The 21,955-nt window shown below is 35.7% G+C and overlaps 1 protein-coding gene and 1 non-coding gene across 2 annotated transcripts; one reads left to right on the top strand and one right to left on the bottom strand.

Moving 5' to 3' along the window:
- Positions 1-11,798: 11,798 nt before the first annotated feature.
- Positions 11,799-11,883, top strand: TRNAM-CAU (transfer RNA methionine (anticodon CAU)). Its single transcript is given in 2 exon segments — positions 11,799-11,836; positions 11,848-11,883. It is a non-coding gene; the product is annotated as a tRNA-Met (tRNA).
- A 4,221-nt stretch (positions 11,884-16,104) lies between these two features.
- Positions 16,105-20,157, bottom strand: LOC132267182 (uncharacterized). The gene is made up of 4 exons (XM_059768261.1): positions 19,331-20,157; positions 17,028-17,120; positions 16,852-16,919; positions 16,105-16,622 (listed from the first exon to the last, which is right to left on the bottom strand). The coding sequence occupies exons 1-4, from the start codon at positions 19,952-19,954 to the stop codon at positions 16,460-16,462; spliced, it is 948 nt and encodes a 315-aa protein (XP_059624244.1). The 5' UTR covers positions 19,955-20,157; the 3' UTR covers positions 16,105-16,459.
- Between the last annotated feature and the right edge of the window lie 1,798 nt (positions 20,158-21,955).

Genomic DNA, 21,955 nt, shown 5'->3' on the forward strand with positions numbered 1-21,955 from the left:
GTTCCAAACAAAGGAAATAATTAAGTATAAATTTCAAAACTTATCCGATTATTCTCAAATTGATACACGTGAAGGAACTTGTCAAAAAAATCATGAATACAAGGTTAGAAACTTAATTAAGCTCATGGAAGCATTGAATGGATTTTAATTAATTCATTTAATTAAAACCTCTAGATTTTGATATTCATCCAAATGATCTTAAATTAATATATGTTATGCAACATGTCAAAACTTGATTTACTAGCACGATACAAGTGATTTCCATGCAATGTACGGCCATGAGTATTAAACTTTAATACTAGAAAAATAATAATTGAAAGGTTTCAAAACCTAATCAAATATTCTAGATTTAATATATATGAAACTATATGCCATGCACATCAAGAATTTCAAGTCAGAATTTCAATGGAGTGAATAGTGCACTCGGAGCAATTTAATTAATCTAATTAATTAAATATTACTAGATTTCAAAACTTCTCCGATTACTCTCAAATTAATCTATGTTGAAGAGCATGCTAGGCCTAATATAATATGCTATCACATGTTGATTTAAAGCTAGATAAGGCCACATTATTTAATATTTTATTCAAGATAAATATTAAATAAAATCTTCATTACTTGTCCAAATAATCTAGATTTAATATATGTCAATCTACATATCAAGGGGTAATATTCTATCATGCCACATGATTAAACAAAGTTACGGACAACCGGGTAAATTAAATCCTTCACAAGAAAAATAATTAATAAAATCTCTAGATTTTACATCCAAGCATGTAATCAAGTTGTATAAGCATCACAAGCATGTAATATAGCAAGAATTTAAATTATAACACCCCCTATCTCAATTTGAGATGAAAATCCCAAATCCCCACCGAAAAAAAAGTGTCCCGAATCCGCCGAGATCGAAGGGTTTTGTCGGGGACAACACGATCTATATGAATCCCCAAGAAGCCCCATGAAAATCACAACTTGACTTTAAACCCAAACTCAAGAAATGGTCAGAAATGAATTTTAATAAGGGGGAACGGTAGAACACATCGAGGGGAACAATAAATGTAAAGGCCGAAGGATTTCTACCAAGGAAATCAAGTGGAGGAGAAGGAGAAAGGGTGGCATCCAAGGAGCTCCCATGGCTGCCGGCCAAGAGGTGGAAAAGATGAGGGAAAAAGTGATTTTTCACTTTAAGACTTTCTATTTAGTAAGTCTCAAAAAGTGCCCCGAAAGGGCCCCGTCGGGTCCGGAAAAGTGGATTTTAAGTAAACGTACTCAAACAGAAAAACTCCATGAACAAAAAAGTTTCAAAATAAGAAAATATGAACAACGGAAGAAACAGTGTCAAAAACCGAGTCCCAAACAGAAAGTTATGCCCCAAACAAGTTTGGCGGCAACTAGGTCCAAAAACTCTGAAACTGGAGAAAAATGACCAGAACGGAATTCTAAGAGTCCACGACTTGATGAAATGTGAAAATGAATCCCGTACGAGGATCCAAGCTCCAGATGAGACATTTTTGCAATAACTTTCGTTAATTGCACAATGGCCCCTACAAAAAGGGTTAACTGCGAAACTGCCCCAGAATGAAATATCTTCCAAAAGATATTTTCTTAGATACCCCTGAAATAAAATATCTTCAAAAGATATTTATGAAAAATACCCCAAGAAATGAAAAAGATTTTAAAGAATTGTGCATCCATGCCCCTATGGACACCGGGAGCAACTAGAATACTTTCTTGCAAAAGTAAAGATACGTATTTTGAGGAAACCACTCAAGATGAAAGCACGAAAAGTCAAAAACCAACTCCAAGTATGAGAAGTGAGGTTGTGCCAACAATGTAACAAATGGGGAAAAGACAGAATAGGAAAAAAGACGAAACAGGGAAAATGACGAAAGGCGCATAGTGTCCGAAAAGTGAAAATGCGAAAATGACTCTGTCCTCAAAGGAAGTTGTCAATTCACATGAAAGAGTCTCAGAAACCAATTCCGAGCACTCGAAATAGAGCTCAGAAAAGAAAATTAAACGAAAAAAATTCATTCGTAAAATTTCAGGAAAAATGAAAAGGAGGCAAATGACCGGGTCGTTACATATGTGAATACATCAAAGCAAATTAACAAAAGCATGTAATGCACCCAAAACCTATCATCCAAGGTATTCAAACCTAGGAGCTCTGATACCACTTGTAACGGCCCAAATTTTATAACCCGGTGCGTCAGTGATGAACCGAAAGTTAACCCGATAACGGGTCCGAAATGCAGAAACGAAAGATAAACCAAAGTCTCTAGAGATATAAACCATCTCTAAGACACCAATGTGACCTTCCATGAAGTCATGGAGCTCAAGGTAAATGAAAGAACAAATGAGAGTCAAAACGTGCAAAATCCGTTAACCAAGAGGCAAAATGGTCAATTCACTAATAAAAAGAGAAACTTGACACTAAACAAGTCAAACAAGGTGAAAACAACCTAATATAATCATTTCACAACATTCCAAGAGGTTCTAAGAACTTTGGCCAAGAATCCCACAAAAAACCCATTCTCGGTTTAAGCAAAAACTAACACTGTCTCACTAAAACTTGAATAACTCCTACTGTGATTTGAATCTAAGAATGAAATTAGTACCATTGGAAATCTGACTCAAAATCCATGAATTTAGGCTCAAGAATCACCCCATTTGGATTAGAATGAAGAAGATATAACTGTTTGAAGTCGGAACAACAGTGCTGAAACAAAACTAAAGAGGCAACTAAATGAGTGCTATTTAGGTCGACCGAAATGGCATTTCAGTCAACCAAAATGACCAGAAATTTTCCTAAAACTGACTTTTTAAGTGAAGGTTACTTAGGTAGACCGAAATAAAGCATCGGTTGACCAAAATGAGCTAAAATAATACCTAAGCTACTGGAAAATGCACTTAAGGTTCAAAACGGTTATTCTGGGTATTAACCCGCTGGGAAGACCACCCTAGTGCGCACTATAAAATGGGGAGAACTCATACCTCCTGCACTAGTGCCAAACTCTAGCCATACCTCTATAATAATGTCCCAAGTGACTCCAAAATAAATAAGTTAACAACTTATATACGTATTAAATAGTACACGAAACTACCTTTATGCACAAGTAATGCATACTCTAAATCCACAAATACTATAGATGACAATGTCGAATCTTCAGAGTGTAATTCGTTAAACGCTATAACAATATCACATGTCGAATCTTCAGTGTGCGATTCATTACACGCTATAATAATATAATTTAATATTGAAAACATAAACTCATGGATCCATTACAAGTCTAAAATCATGATTTAAATATACAGTCAATGTCAAACACATGATTAAATCATTAACGCAATAGAAACGGAAATTAATTATATAACCTAATTAATTTCTTCAAGTTTCAAATCTCAATTAAATGATCTCTAATTAATATATGTTAAACAATATAGCATGGTCATTACATATATTCATTCAAAATCTCAATTAGGCCAATGGAACAACAAGGTAGAATTTGAATAAATCGTGATAATTAAATCTGTAACTTCTAAAGCAACTTCAAATGGTCCCAATTTAATATATACTAGTAAACAAGTCCTAGTCATTACAAATGTCAAGTTAAAAACTCAATTAAGCCAATGGGAACTAAGTGGGAATAGTGAAGAAAGAAAAGCGAAAGAAGCGGGGTAGAGGAAATTGGTTAACTCATCAGGCTCATGACCTAAAGACTGCAGGTTCAAATCCTGTCCCCACCTAATCCATTGAGATGATGGGGGAGAGGGTAAGGTGTGAGATACTACCAAGGAACAAACCCACCAATTTTTATGCAAATAAGAAAGACACTGAAACAAAGAAGGTTTGGAATACCCAACGAGGATAGACCCTGTGATTCATTTCCTTACTGACGCCCTTGAACTTCTTTCGGCTCCACCTCCCTTGGCATCTTTTAATTAAAATCTCTAGATTTTCAAACTCATCCAAATGCTTTCAAATTAAAGTATGTTAAAGAACATGCCAAAACTTAATTTAATAGCATATCACAAATTATTTCCATGCAAGGTACGACCATGAGAATTAAACTTTCACAAAAGAAAATTATTAAATAAAAGTTGCAATCCTTTTTCAAATAATCAAATTTAATATATTAACAAACGTAAAAAAGCCTAATTTACTAGCATGCCACAATTTAATTCTAAGTTGTACACCATCATGAGAATTAAATCTTAAACATAGAAAATATTTACATTAAATTCTAGATTATGAACAATAGCATGCATACAAGTTGTATAAGCATCAAAAGCATACAAGACAACAAAAATGTAAACTATAACATCCCCTACCTCCATTTGAGATGAAATCTCAAATCCCCACCGAAAGAGAAGTGTTCCAAATCCTAAAATACTCTTAGTTTTTGTCGGGGATAACAAGGTGATCATTAAACACCAAGGAGGTACCATGTAAAACCCAAATCGGCTTCAAACCCAAACTCAAAAAATGGACAGAAATAGGTTCTAATAAGGGGGAAAGGTATAGCACGTCAAGGCGAACATAAAACACTAAGGCACTACGACTTTTTACTAAAGGGAAGTGGCCGAAAAAGAAAAGAGAAGGGTGGCAGCACCTTGGCTACTATGGCTGCCAGCCAAGAGAGAGGAGAGAGAGAGAAAAAAAAAAATTAGACTTTTCATCTTCTAACCCTCTATTTATAGAAAAACCCTAAAAGTGCCCCGAATGGGTCCCGCCGGGTCTGGAAAAGTGAAATTTGGGCAGACGCTCTCAAACAGCAAAACACCATGAACGAAAAAAAACTAAAATGAGATAAAATGAACAACAGAAGAAACGGCGTCATAAATTGAGTCCCGAGCAGAGAGGAGATGGCAGCACCCCTTGGGCTGCCATGGGAGCTCCAGGTCGTGCATGAAGAGGGGAGAAGATGAAAAATGAAATATCTCGCCCCCCTTTTATAGAAATCTCAAAAAGTGCCCCGAACAGGCCCCGTCGGGTCCGAAAAAGTAAAATTTGAGTAGACGCGCTCAAATGGCAAAACTTTGTAAATAAAAAAGATTAAAATGATAAAATATGAACAACGGAAGAAACGGTGTCAAAAACCGAGTCCCGAGCAGAAAGTTATGCCCAAAACAAGTTTGGCGCAAACTAGGGCCAGAAACCCTGAAACTGGAAAACATCGACCAGGAAGAAATTCCAAGAGTACACAACTCGATGAAATGTGAAAATGAATCCCATATGAGGATCCAGGCTCAAAACAAGACATTTTGCAATAACTTTCATTAATTACACAATGGCCCCTACAAAAAAGGTTAACTGCAAAATTGCCCCAGAATGAAAATATCTTCCAAAAGGTATTTTCTTAGATGCCCCTGAAATAAAATATCTTCAAAATATATTTACGAAAAACACCCCAAGAAATGAAAAAGATTCTGAAGAATTGTGCATCTATGCCCCTGTGGATACCGAGAGCAACCAGAGTACTTTCTTGCAAAAGTAAAGATACGTATTTCGAGAAAACCACTCAAGATGAAGGCACGTGAAGTCAAAAACCAACTCCGAGCATGAGAAATGAGGTTGTGCCAAAAACTGACAAACGGTGATGAGACAAAATAGGGAAAATGACAGAATAGGGAAAAGACTAAATAGCGCATAGTGTCTGAAAAACGAAAAATGAGAAAATGACTCGGTCCTCAAAGGAAGTTGTCAATTCACATAAAAGAGTCTCAGAAACCAATTCCGAGCACTCGAGATGACACTAAGCGACACGAAATAGAGCTCAGAAAAGAAAATTAAACGAAAAAAATTCATTCGTAAAATTTCAAGAAAAAGGAAAGGAAGGCAAATGACCTGGTCGTTACAAGTACTCACTCGCTGAACTTCTAAATAAGTTGGTAACCTTTGAAGGGAGAATCAAAAGTAAGGGTACATCTATCAACTATACTCAGTCAGCTGGACCATCCACTTCTAGGCCCAAGAGGAGGGGCAAATAAAAGAAGAAGCATGGTGCCAAAACTATGGTTGTACCAAACAAAGTGATCCAAAAGGATAAGGGAAAGAAGAAAGTGCGGGTTGAAGGCGAAGGAAATTGCTTCCATTACCGTCAACCGGGTCACTGGAAACCTAACTACCCAACACTTCGCGCGCAAGGCAAAGGAAAAGGTATATTCATTGTTGAGGCATGTTATGTGGTTGAATCTATAGATACCTGGTGCATAGATTCTGGAGCCACTGATCATTTATGCAATTTTTTATAGGGATTCCAGGAGTCCAGAAGCCTCAATGAAGGAGAGATATATTTGCATATGGGATCTAATGCCTAGGTGGAAGCTAAAGCAGTGGGAGTGGTTCATATGCAGTTTGATAGTGGGAGGAGTCTTATTTTAGAAGATTGTCTTTATGCACCAAATGTTAGACGCAATTTAATTTCAGTTTCTTCGTTGGTTTGCAAAAACTATATTTTTACTTTTGGGAAAACTGTTTTAATTAAATTGAATGGTTGTGTTATTACCTCTGGTGCATTGAAAGATAGTCTATACATTTTAACTCCTAACTCATATCAAATGAAAAATTATGAATTAAATACAACTTCATCTAGATTGAATGTTAAAAGAAAGGCAGTTTCTCCAAACTCATTGTATCATTGGCATTTACGATTGGGTCACATCAATTAAAATAGGATTCAAAGGTTGGTTAAAGAAGGTTTATTACCATGTGAGGCAGAGGAGGCTATGCCTAAGTGTGAATCCTGTATTGAAGGAAAGATGACTCGAAGGGCTTTCTCAGCGAAAGAATATAGAGCCAAAGAACAATTAGAATTGGTGCACAAAGACGTGTGTGGTCCTATAAACACCCAAGCGAGAGGAGGGTTTGAGTACTTTATCACTTTCATTGATGATTATTCACGTTTTGGATATATTTACCTAATGCGACACAAGTTAGAAGCTTATGGAAAATTCCGTGAGTTTCAGGCAGAAGTGGAGCGCAGATTAGGTAAACTTATCAAAACACTTCGATCTGATCGAGGAGGTGAATACCTCTTAGGGGAGTTTAAGGATCATATGGTCAATGAGGGTATTGGGCGCCAGTTATCCGCACCTGACTGCCTCCAACCTAATGGAGTGGCAGAAAGGAGAAACAAAACTTTGCTTAACATGGTTAAATCTATGATGAGTTTTGCCACATTACCTCTATCATTTTGGGGATTAGCTTTAGAATCAGCGATGTACATCCTAAACTGTGTTCCATCCAAGTCTATTTCAGGAACACCATATGAGCTATGGTTTGGACAGAAACCTAGTTTAAATCATATGCATATATGGGAGTGTCTAGCACACGTGCGTAAGAAACAGGCAAACAAGTTGGAAGCAAGATTAGATGCATACTTATTTGTTGGCTATCCTAAGGGCACTAGAGGTGGATTATTTTATAATCCTAAGGATAATAAGATTATTGTCAGCACTCACGCTGTATACCTGGAGGAGGATTATATTATGAACCACATACCTAGTAGCCGAATAGTGTTAGAGGAGATGGTTGGCACATCAAATATACCCCCTATGGACACACCTAATATAAATATTGAGAATGATGAGACACAAAAAGTCCCTGTTGAAATACCATCATCTAGTACATCGATTCCTACACCGGTCCTTCATCGTAGTGGGAGGACTATCATCTGACCCGACAAACTAATGCTTTTGGGTGAGGTCTATGAGGCCTTCCCCGATAAGCATGAGTCAGACCCAGTAAGCTATGCGGAAGCGTTGACCGATATAGATGCGAATCATTGGAAAGATGCCATGAAATCAGAGTTATAATCTATGTATTCTAACAAAGTCTGGGATATTGTAGAACTTCCTAGTGGGGTTCAGCCCATTGGTTATAAGTGGATCTATAAATGAAAGAGAGAAAAGGATGGGAATGTTGAGACATTTAAAGCTAGATTGGTTGCCAAAGGCTTCACTCAATGTGAAGGTATTGATTATGAGGATACATTCTCACCAGTTGCAATACTTAAATCTATTCGCATTCTTTTGGCCATTAGTGCTCATTATGACTATGAGATATGGCAGATGGATGTTAAGACAACATTTTTAAATGGCCATCTTGAACAAGACATCTAAATGCAGCAACCAGATAGTTTCGTGATAAAAAGTCGTGAGGACTATGTGTGTAAGTTGAATAGGTCTATTTATGGACTTAAGCAAGCTTCACGCACATGGAACATCAGTTTTGATCAGGCAATCAAATTATTTGGCTTTAAATAAAACGTGTTTGAACCTTGCATTTGTAAGAAAAAATAGGGTAATGTCATCATGATTCTCGTTTTATATGTTGATGACATCTTTCTCATTGGTAATGATGTAGAGGCTTTGTCATCAGTTAAAAGGTGGTTGTTCAATAAATTTGAGAAGAAAGATCTTGGAGAAGCAAGCTATATTCTTAGGATCAAACTTTTGTGAGATCGGGTTAAAAAAAAAATAGGCTTGTCTCAAGAGTCTTACATTGACAAAGTTCTAACCAGGTTTGGAATGGAAAACTCTAAGAAAGGGTTTTTACCATTTAGATATGGATTGGCTGGCTCTTTCCAATAACCAGTCTCCCAAGACTGATAAGGAAATTGAGTAAATGAGCCAGATACCATATGCTTCAGCAGTTGGCAATCTCATGTATGCCATGGTCTGTACCAGACCAGACATCTGCTACTCCGTAGGGATTGTCAGTAGATATCAGTTCAATCCTAGACTTGATCATTGGTCAGCTGTGAAGAATACCTTAGAGCAATCTCATGCTCATTTATGGAGGTGATGATCTGGTTCGAATCGGATATACGGATTTTGATTTTCAATCGGATCCAGATACCAGGAGAACCACATATGGATATGTGTTCAAACTCAATGGAGGGGCAGTTAGTTGAAAGAGTGTAAAGTATGGTTGTATTGCTGACTCAACCATGGAAGCAAAATACATTGCAGCCTCTGAGGCAGCAAAAGAAGCTGTTTGGTTGAGAAACTTTTTAATTAAACTGGAGGTTATGGAGCATATAGATCGGCCTATGACGCTTCATTGCTATAATAGTGCGGCTATAGCCCAAACCAAGGACCCAAAATTTCATAAAGGAATAACACACATTCAGAGGAAACATCATGTTGTTCATGATATAGTAAAGCGAGGAGATATACTTGTGGCCATGATTGCATCGAAACACAACCTTGCTAATCCATTCACAAAGGCTTTATCGATCAAGATTTTTTATCATCATATGGAAAACATGGGAGTTAGATGTGATTAGAATAGGATATAAGGGCAAGTGGGAGCTATTAGGATATGTGTGCCCTAGCATAGCAATATTTGGATTGTAAAAGTCATGGTTCCTTATCTGAATATTATTATTAAAGCATTATACAATTGGTGAATAAAATGTATTATTTTTTTGATTCATTATGGAATTGATTGTGTCCACTTGATTACAAGATATATTTATATATATATATATATATATATATATATATATATATATATGTAATGGTAATTAATACTAAGTTATAAATTAGTAATCATAAATGGTTCAAAGTTGGTAATTATGAATGGACATTTAATTAACTAAGACTTGAACCGAGTCCATGATAGGTTGAGATATATTGCGAGAGCCGTCATATGCAATTACTCTCTATCACAATCATAACTTTTGACTCTCAAGCATGAGAGAAGTATAGACTCTTTTATGAATTAATAATTACTTTGATTTGTTCGGCGGATACTTTGAGATCCATAAATCGGCACTTTGGGTAGTTATGTAATTAATAGTTAGAGGGTTATATTCTCAATATTTGCATCAGTGATACTTGTATTTATTTTGTATTGATTATGGTTGATCATAAATTAAATTCGAAGGCCTTCGTATGTTTTAGACAAAATATTTTCTATATATTTATTTAGTAAATTATTATTTTTGTCAAACAAATATTTTATATTGTGATCAAACCGAAAATGATCAAAGGTAACAAAATAATTATATTAATTATGTTGTTGAATTGATGGCTTTATAATTCGATAAATAATTATGCATAGATGGGTTAAAGTGCAACATTGACTTGGAGGTTGTTTACTATTTAATTAGAGTGTAATTAATTTCTTTTAGTGGAGTAGAAATTAATTTATGAATTAATTGAATTGGGTCAATGGTTTAATAGATCAGACCAATTATTAATTTATAATAACCAAGAAAATAATAAGCCCAAAAAGATTCTCACCCATAGTCCAAGTTGATATTGGAGTCCTATTAGAATTGAGATATTTGAATTAGAGATGGAGAAGGATTTATTGTTTCTTTTTCTTATCTTTATTTTACCTATATATACATAGGTCCATTTATATTTTAGAGGTGACTTTTTGAAAAGGAAAAAGAAATAGATTTTCTCTCTAGTTTTAGGGTTTTCTTTTCTTTTCTAAAGGAGACTACCACAAGCCTTGCCTCCAATGTCATTTATCGAAGTATATTGGTGATTCCTAAAGGGAAGAGTACCATCAAGAAGAATGAGAAATGATCTTGTTAAGGGATCTACAATAAGTGAGAACATTCAATCACTTTAGAAGAAAGATTTAAAGGTTTACTCAGACCTTTGATATAAGTATTCAATTTATTAATTGAATGATATATCGTATTTTATTTTTGCATAAAACATGTCTCTATATGATGAATCAAGATTTATGTATGAAAATCCCTCAAAAAGTTTTTAAAACTGGTACATTTCCCAACAAATAATTAACTAAACTGAAAAGGGAGAAAATAGGGCATTACCCAGAAACCTAGTTGGTAAAGCGTCTCACTTTCCCGAGTAGGTATGCTCATGTTCGAGTGCCCCTCCCCTAGTTTGTCGGATATTATAGAAAAAAAATTTAAAAAGAGAAAATAAATGCAACAATGGTGGTCACCACCATGAATGGTCAACAACAAACACCTCAACGTTGCTGATAATGTAAAATGAGGATACTCCAAAAAAGGTAGTTTCTTTGATATTTGTACTAGGCTTGAATAGTGCTTTGGGTATACTTAGTTATTTTTTTATAATTTTTTCAAATTATCATAAGAAATCCTTGTACTATGCTACAGAGTCGAGCCCAAATGGTTTCGAACTAAATTGGATTAAAAAACGTTAGACTTTTTAGTTCAACTTATCTTTGCTCATTTGAAAATCTATATTCAGTATTGAAGAATTGCAATTAAGAGAGAAAAAGATGGTCCCTTGTCTGAAAATGGAAGTACATCAATAAGCCAAACTACTTGAGAGTGAAGAACTGAAAAAAAAAATATTCAGCTTCACTCTCTATTGCTGCACTTGAAAGCACCGAATTCGCGACTCATTTACTAATTTATTTTGAAAATAATGATAGAAAGCAAAATCCAAGTTTAGTAGACAAAATTGATTAACTAAATGCTTCTTGTGATTTTTGCATTCTCATCCATTTTAGCAACTTCGGGGTTCAGGGTGATGGCCAATGGTGTGTTGGTGCCTCGTACATGGAGTGTTGGTGCTTTTGTACGTGGAGTATGCTATTTAAGCCAAAATCTGCTAATGTCCGGTAAACACATAATTCCACCACATCATTAGTGTGGGGTCCACCACAATGGTAGTGGATCCCACACCCACTTGCCTATTTTCTCTAATTACACATACGTACATTTAGTGTGATGAGTTGTAATATATATTTGACCTTCTTGTTGTGGTCTATGCACTTTGATGCATTTCATAAAACTCCTACAGTAAATACAATAAAGACGATAGCTCTCACAAATGGGGTGGTGGCGCAGTTGGCTAGCGCGTAGGTCTCATAGCTTCTGAGTTATCCTGAGGTCGAGAGTTCGAGCCTCTCTCACCCCATTCTTCTTTATTTTAATTACACCTGTTTTTAGTTGCTCCAGAACTGGCCATAATGGGCCAAACGAGCATGAAAGAAGAGAACCCATTAAAGAATACTAAAAGAAGGTCCATTAACTCCTCTAACCAAAATCAGTCATAATAAAAATTATACTTGTAACTTTTTAGCTATCAATTCCAAATTCTAAGAACGAGCATGAAAGAAGAGAACCTATTAAAGAAAACTAAGGGCCTGTTTGGTATCTATTTTGCTTCATGTGTTTTTGTTGCAGGCCTGCTACATTAGTAATTTTTTAGCCCAAAACATGTTTGGTTCGGTCTACTTTGTTGCCAATACTATCAAAACAGATTCAATTTTTGGGCCAAAAAGTAAAACACCATTTTGGTGTTTTACCGTGTTTTGGGTACTGTTGACCCAAATAATCACTATAGGGGAGGAAGTAAAAACACCACTTAAACCAAACATTTCAGTCATTTTCTAGGGTTTCTAGAGAGCTCGAGCGGAGGCGATTTTGGGGCGACCGTGCTGTGTGTGCTTGTTTGGCTCAAATCCACCGAACCAACCACCGATCTTTGCTCTTTTGTTGTCTTGGTCGAAGAACAAGGCAGGAATCGGAGAATCTCAAGCGTTTGTGGCTCAAAAATGGGTCGTCGTATAAACGATTGTGGCGATTTTGTGGCGACTCTACACTATGTGCTTGTTTGGCTGAAAACGATGACCGATCCTTGCTTTCAGTAGTGTTTTTGCTCAATCTAACCACCGATCTTTACCAATTTGTTGTCTTCGTCGAAGATCAAGGCAGGTTTGAGCAAATTTTGCCTTTTTATTTTTTAAACATTTAAGTTCATTGATTTGAAACCCTATTTTTTTTTTCTTCTGAAAAACGACCACAAATGCAAGTTTTCTGAGGTTCGATTTGGTTCATTAAAGTTCATAGATATAATTTTATATGCACGGCAATTTTTCAATTTTGGGAAATTGAGTAATCTCTCTTTTGGGCAATTTTTCAATTTTGGGAAATTGAGTAGTCTCTCAACTCTCAAGCCCTCTCTCTGCAACTGCTAACTTGTATGTATGGGTTTTGTTTTAATTTTTTTTTAGCAATCAATTAATCAAGTTCTGTAATTCTTGTTTTGCAAACTAAATCCTATTTGGTGAAATTTTTTTACCTTCTTTTTTATTATTTCTTGCATAATGTGGTTGCCCTCGAAATCAAACATTATTTTGCCATAAAACCTCATCCACAGATCGAATTCGTTGGTGTTGAAATTGTTGTTGAGGTGCATTTTTCCCATTCTCTTTGTTGTTTTATAGCTTCAGAGGCTTTCAAAAAGTAGACAAATTCTTGCACTTTTTGTATACTTGTAATTATGAAACTTCAGTTGATGGTTGCAGTGACCCTCGTATATTTCTAGTTTCTGGCAAAATTAAACCTGTTTATGAGAAGGCATTGGTGTTGTATACTGGCACCTCAAGCTTTATCACTTGATGCAACTTGTAAGTGGTTTTCCTCTCTAGGATTCATAACTCTAGATTACATATTTCCTATGCGTGTATATTTTAGTTTAAAGTGATTGGTTGAATTTGAATTCTGCATAACCATATATACTTTTTACTGTTATTCTGAAACAATTAACGCTGGTAGAATTAAAGAAGAAAGATACTATAGCATGTGAATTGAACAAGGCTATGTAGTTAAATAGAAGACTGTGTTGATTAATCAATGAATGTGAGGTTTCAATTTTCAGTTGAGTATTGAGGAGTACTATTTCCAGTTCCACTTCACTTCTAATGTACTTACCAATTGTGTGCTATGTAAAATGCAAATGGCTTTAGATGATCCTCTTGATGTATTTTTAACAAATTTAACCCAAAATCTTTGCTTTGTTTTTTGTTTTATTTTTCTCTTGATATTGGCATGTTCATTCAATACCACTTTGGAATCAGTCTCTCACAATCTATGTCTATGTATCAAGATATCAAACTTGGTCGAAATCTCGATGTTTGTCAATACTGACATATGTCCTCTCCAGTTTCAGTTGTCTAGTAGAATTGTGCGACCAAACAAATTGGATGCTCTTATATGCCAGACGGGAGCCTGTATTAAATAAATTATGACCTAGTTTTTATTTGTGTTTTGGCATGCCAAATTTCTTACCTATTGATGCTGTTTCTGCAAATTTAGTTCAGGGAATAGGAGTTCTTTTTAATACTTAAACATGATGTTATAGCCCATAGATGGTTAATGATCTGTTTTCCTATCCGTGGTGTGTCTGTGTAACAGGGAGTTCATGATATATTCCAAGGTTCACCGGATCGGTTGTGGCGTCCAGATGAACCAAGAATAAACAAGATTGTGTTCATTGGGAAAAACTTAGATGGACAGGAATTAGAGAAAGGTTTCAAGTCTTGTTTACTGTAATAGTAGTATCTAATTAAACATTTAGAATTGAGATTTTTTCTGGTTTGACATATTGTACTCTGTCACAAGTGGATATGTACTGGGACTTGGGGATAAATTGTTGCTGTCAATAAGAACCTCAAGTTTCCTGGATTTTTTGAAGAATGATTAATATAATATATGCAGTAAGCCATTAACTTTTTATGTGTTTGGTTATTTGTTTTGGTATACTAATCTGTTTGCATAATGGATTTATTTAGTCAGTTTCTATATAAATGCCAGATTCTCAGGACAGGATTTTTTTTGCCATTGTATATATATATACAAGGCAAGTGACATAAACAGCTTAGATATGCCGAGCCTATAATTTTTTTGCCATTGTGTATATATACACATGTTTGTGCGTTCAAATTTCAATATATTTATTAAAAATATATAGACTATTTATATAGAAATAAATTTATAAATATATTTAAAATAAATTAAAAACAATGATAACCAAACATGTTTTTTGTTTCTGCTTTTTTTTTTTTTTTTTTTTACAGCAGTTGGAGTTACCAAATATGTTTTGTTTTCAAAATTCTTGAAACGCATGGCTTACCAAACATGTTTTTTATGTTTCTGTTTTTAACATTTTCACAACAAAATATCGTTCCCAACCGTGTTTTCGATTTTTGCCAAAACATTCCAATAGTAAAAATACTGTTTCTATTTTACCCAAAAACAAAACATCTAAAGCAAAATGCACGCCAAACGGGCCCTAAAAGAAGGTCCATTAACTCCTCTAACGAAAATCAGTCATAATAAAAATTATACTTGTTACTTTTTAGCTATCAATTCCAAATTCTCAGTGTAATTAAAATATTGGTTAATAATATTTTTCTTATTTTGCTGTTATCTATGCATGAAAAAACTTAGCCCCAATCACCGCCCAAAAGGGGGAGTTTATATAAGCATGAAACTTAGCCCAATACACAATCCAAGAAAACATCACCCAGAAATGGGCCTAGGTCCATACATCATCCAATACTACCTATCAACTGTCCATGATAAATAGCAAGAGTTAGATGGATGCTGGGAAATAACAATATTCAAAACAACGAGTCGGACATTAGCCCAAATGGTATAAATCTCTATTTACTCTTCAAATGGAGTTCCGAGTGTTTTGAGCCTTGGTATTGATGGTATTATTTGTACTCCCCAAAGAGAGTTTCAAAAGAGTCAGAACACCAATGGACATTAGTTCAGATGGTATGATCTCTACTCTCCAAATGAAGTTCCAAGTATTTGAGTCTTGGTACTAATGGTATGATTTCTACTCCCCAAAGGGAGTTTGAGTGTTCGAGCTTTAATAGGGGCAATATTGGGTGCACGTGCATTTGCTTGAATTTTCAAAAAACAAGGACCAGAAGGATGACACCAACAGAAACAGGGACCAACAAATAGCATCCAGCAGATGGCAAAGTATGCGACAACTGATATTAAGAACTTAATCACAGAAGCAGACCTTTATTCACCTAATTCCGTGTAAAAATAAATATATACATTGACATATAAATTGTTTACAAGTAGTTACAGAACGTGAATATCAACATAATCCAGGGACTTCACCATAGATACATACGTATGCATATACTCAAAAGAGGACCGAGTATACCCTTTTAATACTTTCTCTGCAACCTTCTCACCTTTTCTTCCTGAAGTGCTATGCAGTGCAACAATGGACTTGCTCCCGTGAACAATTTAGTCATGTTTTTATTGACATGAATCACGATCAATCTTCACAATCTCATCAAATGCATGCTTGATAAAATGCCGATAATTTACAAATGCTTATATTATGTATATTAGAAGTAAACACGAAAAAAATAGAGAGCTTCAATAACCTCCATGTGGAAAGATAGTTCGTCTCCCACGAGGGGACTTTGTGTCCATGATATCTGATCCTTCAAAAATTCAGGAAAAGGAATCAGAAGAAAGAAGAAAACAACTTGTACTTTTACAACAGCGATCAAGCCAAGATTTTTTGTTGATCTGGCAAAACTTCCTGGGAAGCAATGAAATGTTTTCTGTGCAAGTGTTTATAAGCAATAAGCAGCGACTTTAGTCCAAGAGATGTAGGGGAAACTGAGAAGCTAGCAGCTCTTGATTTGATTTCCATTTTTTCTCTAAACTTTTTAGTCCACCTTACGGCTGCTGCTGTTGTTTTTGTGCTCCTGGGGCGGGAGAGTATCAATAAGGAATGCCTTCAAGTGTTTGTATAGCTCTTTTGGCTTCTCTGCATTGATAGCGTGCCCTGCATTCTTTATGATTTCTAGTTGGGCATTCTCACCCAGATGCCTGCACAAAACAAAACAAACAACTCAAAATCCGAAACTTGAAACAAATATCATAAGGCTGGAAAAGAAAATCAATTTACTTGTTGCTGAGAAAATGAAGGACACTCAAAATCTGAAAATGTGAAGATTCCGATTATCTTTGTATCACCGCCCTCTTTTCAGAAATCAAGCAAAGCACCAAAGCAATTAACAAAAGAAATACAATTACTCAATAAATATTTCAGCTTGACCTTTTTAATCTGTGTCCCAATTCAAGTGGGAACACTTGATCGTGTTCTCCCCAGATTATTAGTGTGGGCTGCATACCATAGAAATCTTACCATTAGAGGATGCTCATCAAATAAGGAATTTAGAGATAATAACTGGAGATACATGCTGAGTATGCGAAAACTAGATATACAGGAACCTGGGTAATCCTTGGTAGATCAGAGAGTTTTCTGTTCTCATGCAATGCTTGGATCAATTCTTTTCTTTCTTGAAGGTATTCCGTACACATCACCTGAACGCACAACCAAATTACAGCCAGAACACATTATTGGTTCCCAATTATAAAATCAATTCAAAAAGATCCATTGTTTGGGAAAATAAAGGAAAAGACACTAATTATAATTGATCATACATTTGTCATTCATATCAATTCTAAATTCAGAACCTAGAAAATGACTTCTTGATAGACAACTACTAATCTCAGTATTTCAAGATAGCAAGTAGTTTGTTATCAGTAACATTCGATGCCCGTCAAGCCTTCATCCGCCTTTAATTCCTCCATTTATTTTAGTCAATCTTAACTCGCATAAAATCCTTTTGACGTCACAAGTGTTTCATTCATTTTTGTAATGTCTTAGTCTCAGCTTTATTCTCACATAACATTGATGCCTTAATCTGGTTTTTTGGCACAAATCAAACAACCTCTTGTTATATTGGACTTGGCATTACTTTTTTTTTTTTGATAAAGTAAAAAATATATAAAAAGGCATTCAAAAAGAGACTTGGCATTACTTTTACAGCCCCAGAATAAATTACTTGATGCTATAGTGAACATATAAGCAGAAATCATGGATTAAATAACCTCTATAGAAGTTTCATGGCCTATTAAAACCACATTTATTGAGATGAGATGGTAGAAGAACCTCAATTCACAAAGGACGTAGTTGAACAGGAGTTATTTCAATGAGTAATTAAATCACAGATCGACACAACACTCCTAAATGATTAGGGTTGAAAACTCCTTTATACATGGTATCCTTAGTAGAACTGGCTAAAAATTTTCAAAAGGGAAACAAAAAACAGGTGCTAGAGGTCATAATAGTGCCAGTTTTTATTCTTTTATTTTTTTTTTACCTTTTTTTTTTTTTTATGTAATGTCCATCTCCGTTTTTCTCTTACAATTGGATTGAACTCTATCAAAACTAAATAAGAACTATCCAACTCTTTTGCATCACTAATGACCAACATCAAAATGCTAAATCCATTATAAGATAAAACAAAATAAAATAAAGACCGTACAATGAATGGAAGACTACTAAACTAAGATTTCAAATGCTCAAAATGCATTCAACTATTAGGAAGCAAAACACCTAGTCTAAATTATAGTCAAATATAGGAAAATGAAAAGAAGATACGATCCGAAGGCCCCAACAACAAAAGTTGTTTACTTTTCTTTGTTGAGAATAACTCATATACACATCTTGTTCACATTGAAGAAGAGACTATTTAGGTGACTTCATCAAACATTATTGAGCAGTGCTAGGAACATGACCCGAGTTAGAAGCTAGTTTTGGCATTAAAAAGTGCAATTATGTTGATGACAAAAAAAGCTTGTGAAGCATTAAATATGATCTACAAAAAACTTTATTGATTACACCCAATATCGCTCCTGTGCACCATTATTACCATATATGCAGAAAGTGTCTCGGCACTCATACTCATGTTGTCCTATTTTTTAATCACATCATCAATAAATGACCCCACTGCCCAAGTTTCCAAATGAAGAGTAACAATATTCAATATGTGACCATTTCAAAAACTCAACAATTAAATTACAACCATATGTCAATTCAACCAAGGGCTTATTCCCATTAGTATCTCCTGTTCCTGAAAGGTTAATGGTTTGAATCTCAAGAAGACAATAATGGGTGTGTACATGTGACTTACCTACCAAATATATGTGTGTATCAATTCATTATCAAACCTTATTAATTACAATCTATATCGCCCCCATTTAGCACTATTACCAGGTATGCATAAAGTGACTGCTCTCAACAGTCAAACTCATGTTGTCCTTGTTTTTTTTTATCACTGCATCAATCAATGACCCAACTGCCCAAGTTTCCAAATGAAAATAACAATTTTCAATATGTGACCATTTAAAAAAATTAAACAATTTCACTGCAACTATATATCAATTCAACCAAGGGCTTAGTCCAATTGATATCCCCTCTTCTTTCTAAATAAAAATTTGAGAATTTGAATATTCAATAAAACAATAAATGGGTGTGTGCTCATTAAATATGGCCTAAATGAGGATCCCACTTTAGTGGGTGAGTCAGATACGCACAGTTTTATCTCTGTGCAAGAGACGTTTCCGTTTCTAAACCTTGACTTCCAAATCACAATGCAGCAAAATTTACAATTGCGCCGAGGCCCGCCCTCATAAATGTATCAATTCAAAATCAAAGGAATTGAGCAAATTGAAGTTTAGTGACTTACATCTATGAAATCAGTAAGAAAACAAGATGGCATGTTCTTGGCCGGCTTGAAGAAGGAAATCCGCATCAACTCCCTCAACTTCTCCGGCGTCTGCGGCAGCAATATACTGGCCGCCTCATCCACACTCCCCACACTAAACATACCATCCTCCATGTCCTTCTCTTCCATGCACACCCCAGCGCATCCAATCACCACCCTCTCCACCGCCTCCGGGAACTGCGCCGCCAAGCTGTACCCAACAAACCCACCGTAGCTGAGCCCCACCACGCTCATTCTCCGCACCCCATGAGCGTCCATCGTCCTCATGAAGCACTGAGCCTGGAACAACTCGGTCCGATCAAGCCGGTCCGTGTACGAGTCCCCGAAAAACACCAAGTCCGGGACATAGACGTTGAATTGGGAAACCAGTGGGGATATGAAATCGTTCCATTGCCACATCGCGTTGGCTCCGATTCCATGGATGAGGAGCAAATTGGGCTTGGTGGGGTTGTGGGTTTTGGGGACCCAGCAGTGGATGACCGTGCCGTCGCCGAGATCGGTGGTGGTCGATTTCAGACCGGCATTGCTGAATGAATATCTGTAGCACCAGTCTTGCAATGCCGTGAAGCTGAAACACTTGGACATTTACCAAAGAATTGGGGGATCAATTCCAATTTGAAAATGGTGGGTTTGGAATCGAATCTGTTGATAATTCAAACAGAAACTTAGAATTGGAAATGATTGAGATTCGGCTTTAGATTGGGAAGAACCTTGGGAGATAGTTGGGAACGGCATTGCCGGCATAGTCAATTCTGCTGACGTGTTCAAGTCTTATTGGTCATCAATGTTTATAAAGCCTTGCTGACATTATGTGTATAATATACAGAACGGTAGGTGATTAGTGGGACCTAAAGCATTTATGCTTTCACTTTGAGATTTGAATGGTTGGAAGCATTTATTTAACGTCAGATAATTATTAGCAGACTTCATAAATATAGGCCAAGCGGCCCGAGTCACATAGAGAAAAGCTATAAAAAGAAACCAATCTCATTAGCCACATTGCTGGATTGATAAGTATTTTTGTGCTGACATGATGAGATCAACTTTTGGTTGATAACAGCGTCTCGAATATATTCTTTAAAATTAGACATTTTGAATTGGTCACATTAATATTTTTTAATAATTACATCAGTATTTCTTATAACTATGTTGATTTTTTAGAACATTTCCAATACACTCTCTAAAATTAGGTTCTCCAAATTTACTACATCAGTATTTTTCAATAGTGACATCAACATTTCTCATAACCACGTTAGCGTTTTAGAGTATCTATAATAGACTCTCTAAAATTAGGCTCCCCGAATTTGTTACATCAGCATTATTCAATAGCCACATCAGCATTTTTCATAGCCACGTCAGCGTTTTAGAGTCTAAATTTTAGCTATCGCATGTACTATTTTCGCTCTCCAAAAACATTAATACTTTTAAATTTTTAAATAAAATTTATTTTTAACTTTTTCCTAACGACTATATTTTTCATATTATATAAACAACCATTTGGTCATCTTATCATCATTACATTCATCTTAACTTATTCTAGCAAAATATCAATTCACATCTCTTTCAATCTCAAAATTCCAATGGCTTCTTCATCACGATTTTTTCCTTTGTCAGGCTCTAATTCTTCATCTTCTTCATCATCCTCTTCATCAAATAACCTTATTGACTCGATGATTCAACGTAATCAAGACGCCTTTTGTGAGATTTTGAATTCAGTGAACCCAGAGATAGTAAAGCAAGTTTTTAAACCGCGTAAGAGGCGGTACATTCATCGTGATCGAAAGGGAAGCCACCGTTAACTAATGAAAGACTACTTTGACGAGAATTGCACATATCCACCGGAGTACTTTCACAGATGATTCAGGATGCGACGAGAACTATTTCTTCGTATCCTGAATGATGTTAAAGCTTATGACAACTACTTCATCCAAAAAAAGGGATGCAACAGGTCATTTGGGGTTGTTGCTAACTTCATTCAAAGTGAACCGGACCATTTTCCAATTCACATTTCCTTTTGATGCTTCAATAATCCAAATATACTTGCTTAGATAATTGTTATCATTGAAACAACAAGATATAAGCAATACATATTCATTGCTGCAGGTTTAGAGTTTCAAAGATGACAACTGTAATACGTATACTTACATATGGTTTTGCAGCCAATCATTGTGATGAGTATATTAAAATCGGCGAGAGCACTACCATTGAAACTCTGATGACATTTTGTAAAGCTGTTATTGGTGTGTATGGGGAAGAGTACATGTGCCCACCCAACGAAGCCGACATAACACGACTACTTCTAGAAGGGTAGGAGAGAAGATTCCCTGGTATGCTTAGTTCTATCGACTGTATGCACTGGGAGTGGAAAAATTATCCGGTGGCATGGCATGGCACGCACAAAGGACGCTCTCATACGCCTACGCTCATATTGGAGGCGATTGCCTCAAAAGATTTGTAGATCTGGAATGCATTCTTTGAAATGTCGAGTTCACACAATGATATTAATGTACTGGATCATTCTCCGGTATTTGACAGCACCGTTACCGGCCAAATTCCTCCGGTTAATTTCGTTGTGAATGGCCATTA

The sequence above is a fragment of the Cornus florida genome, unplaced genomic scaffold (genome assembly GCF_030987335.1).
Source record: "Cornus florida cultivar Cherokee Brave unplaced genomic scaffold, ASM3098733v1 CherokeeBrave_3.0.0_Hap2_Chr07, whole genome shotgun sequence".
Taxonomy (NCBI): domain Eukaryota; kingdom Viridiplantae; phylum Streptophyta; class Magnoliopsida; order Cornales; family Cornaceae; genus Cornus; species Cornus florida.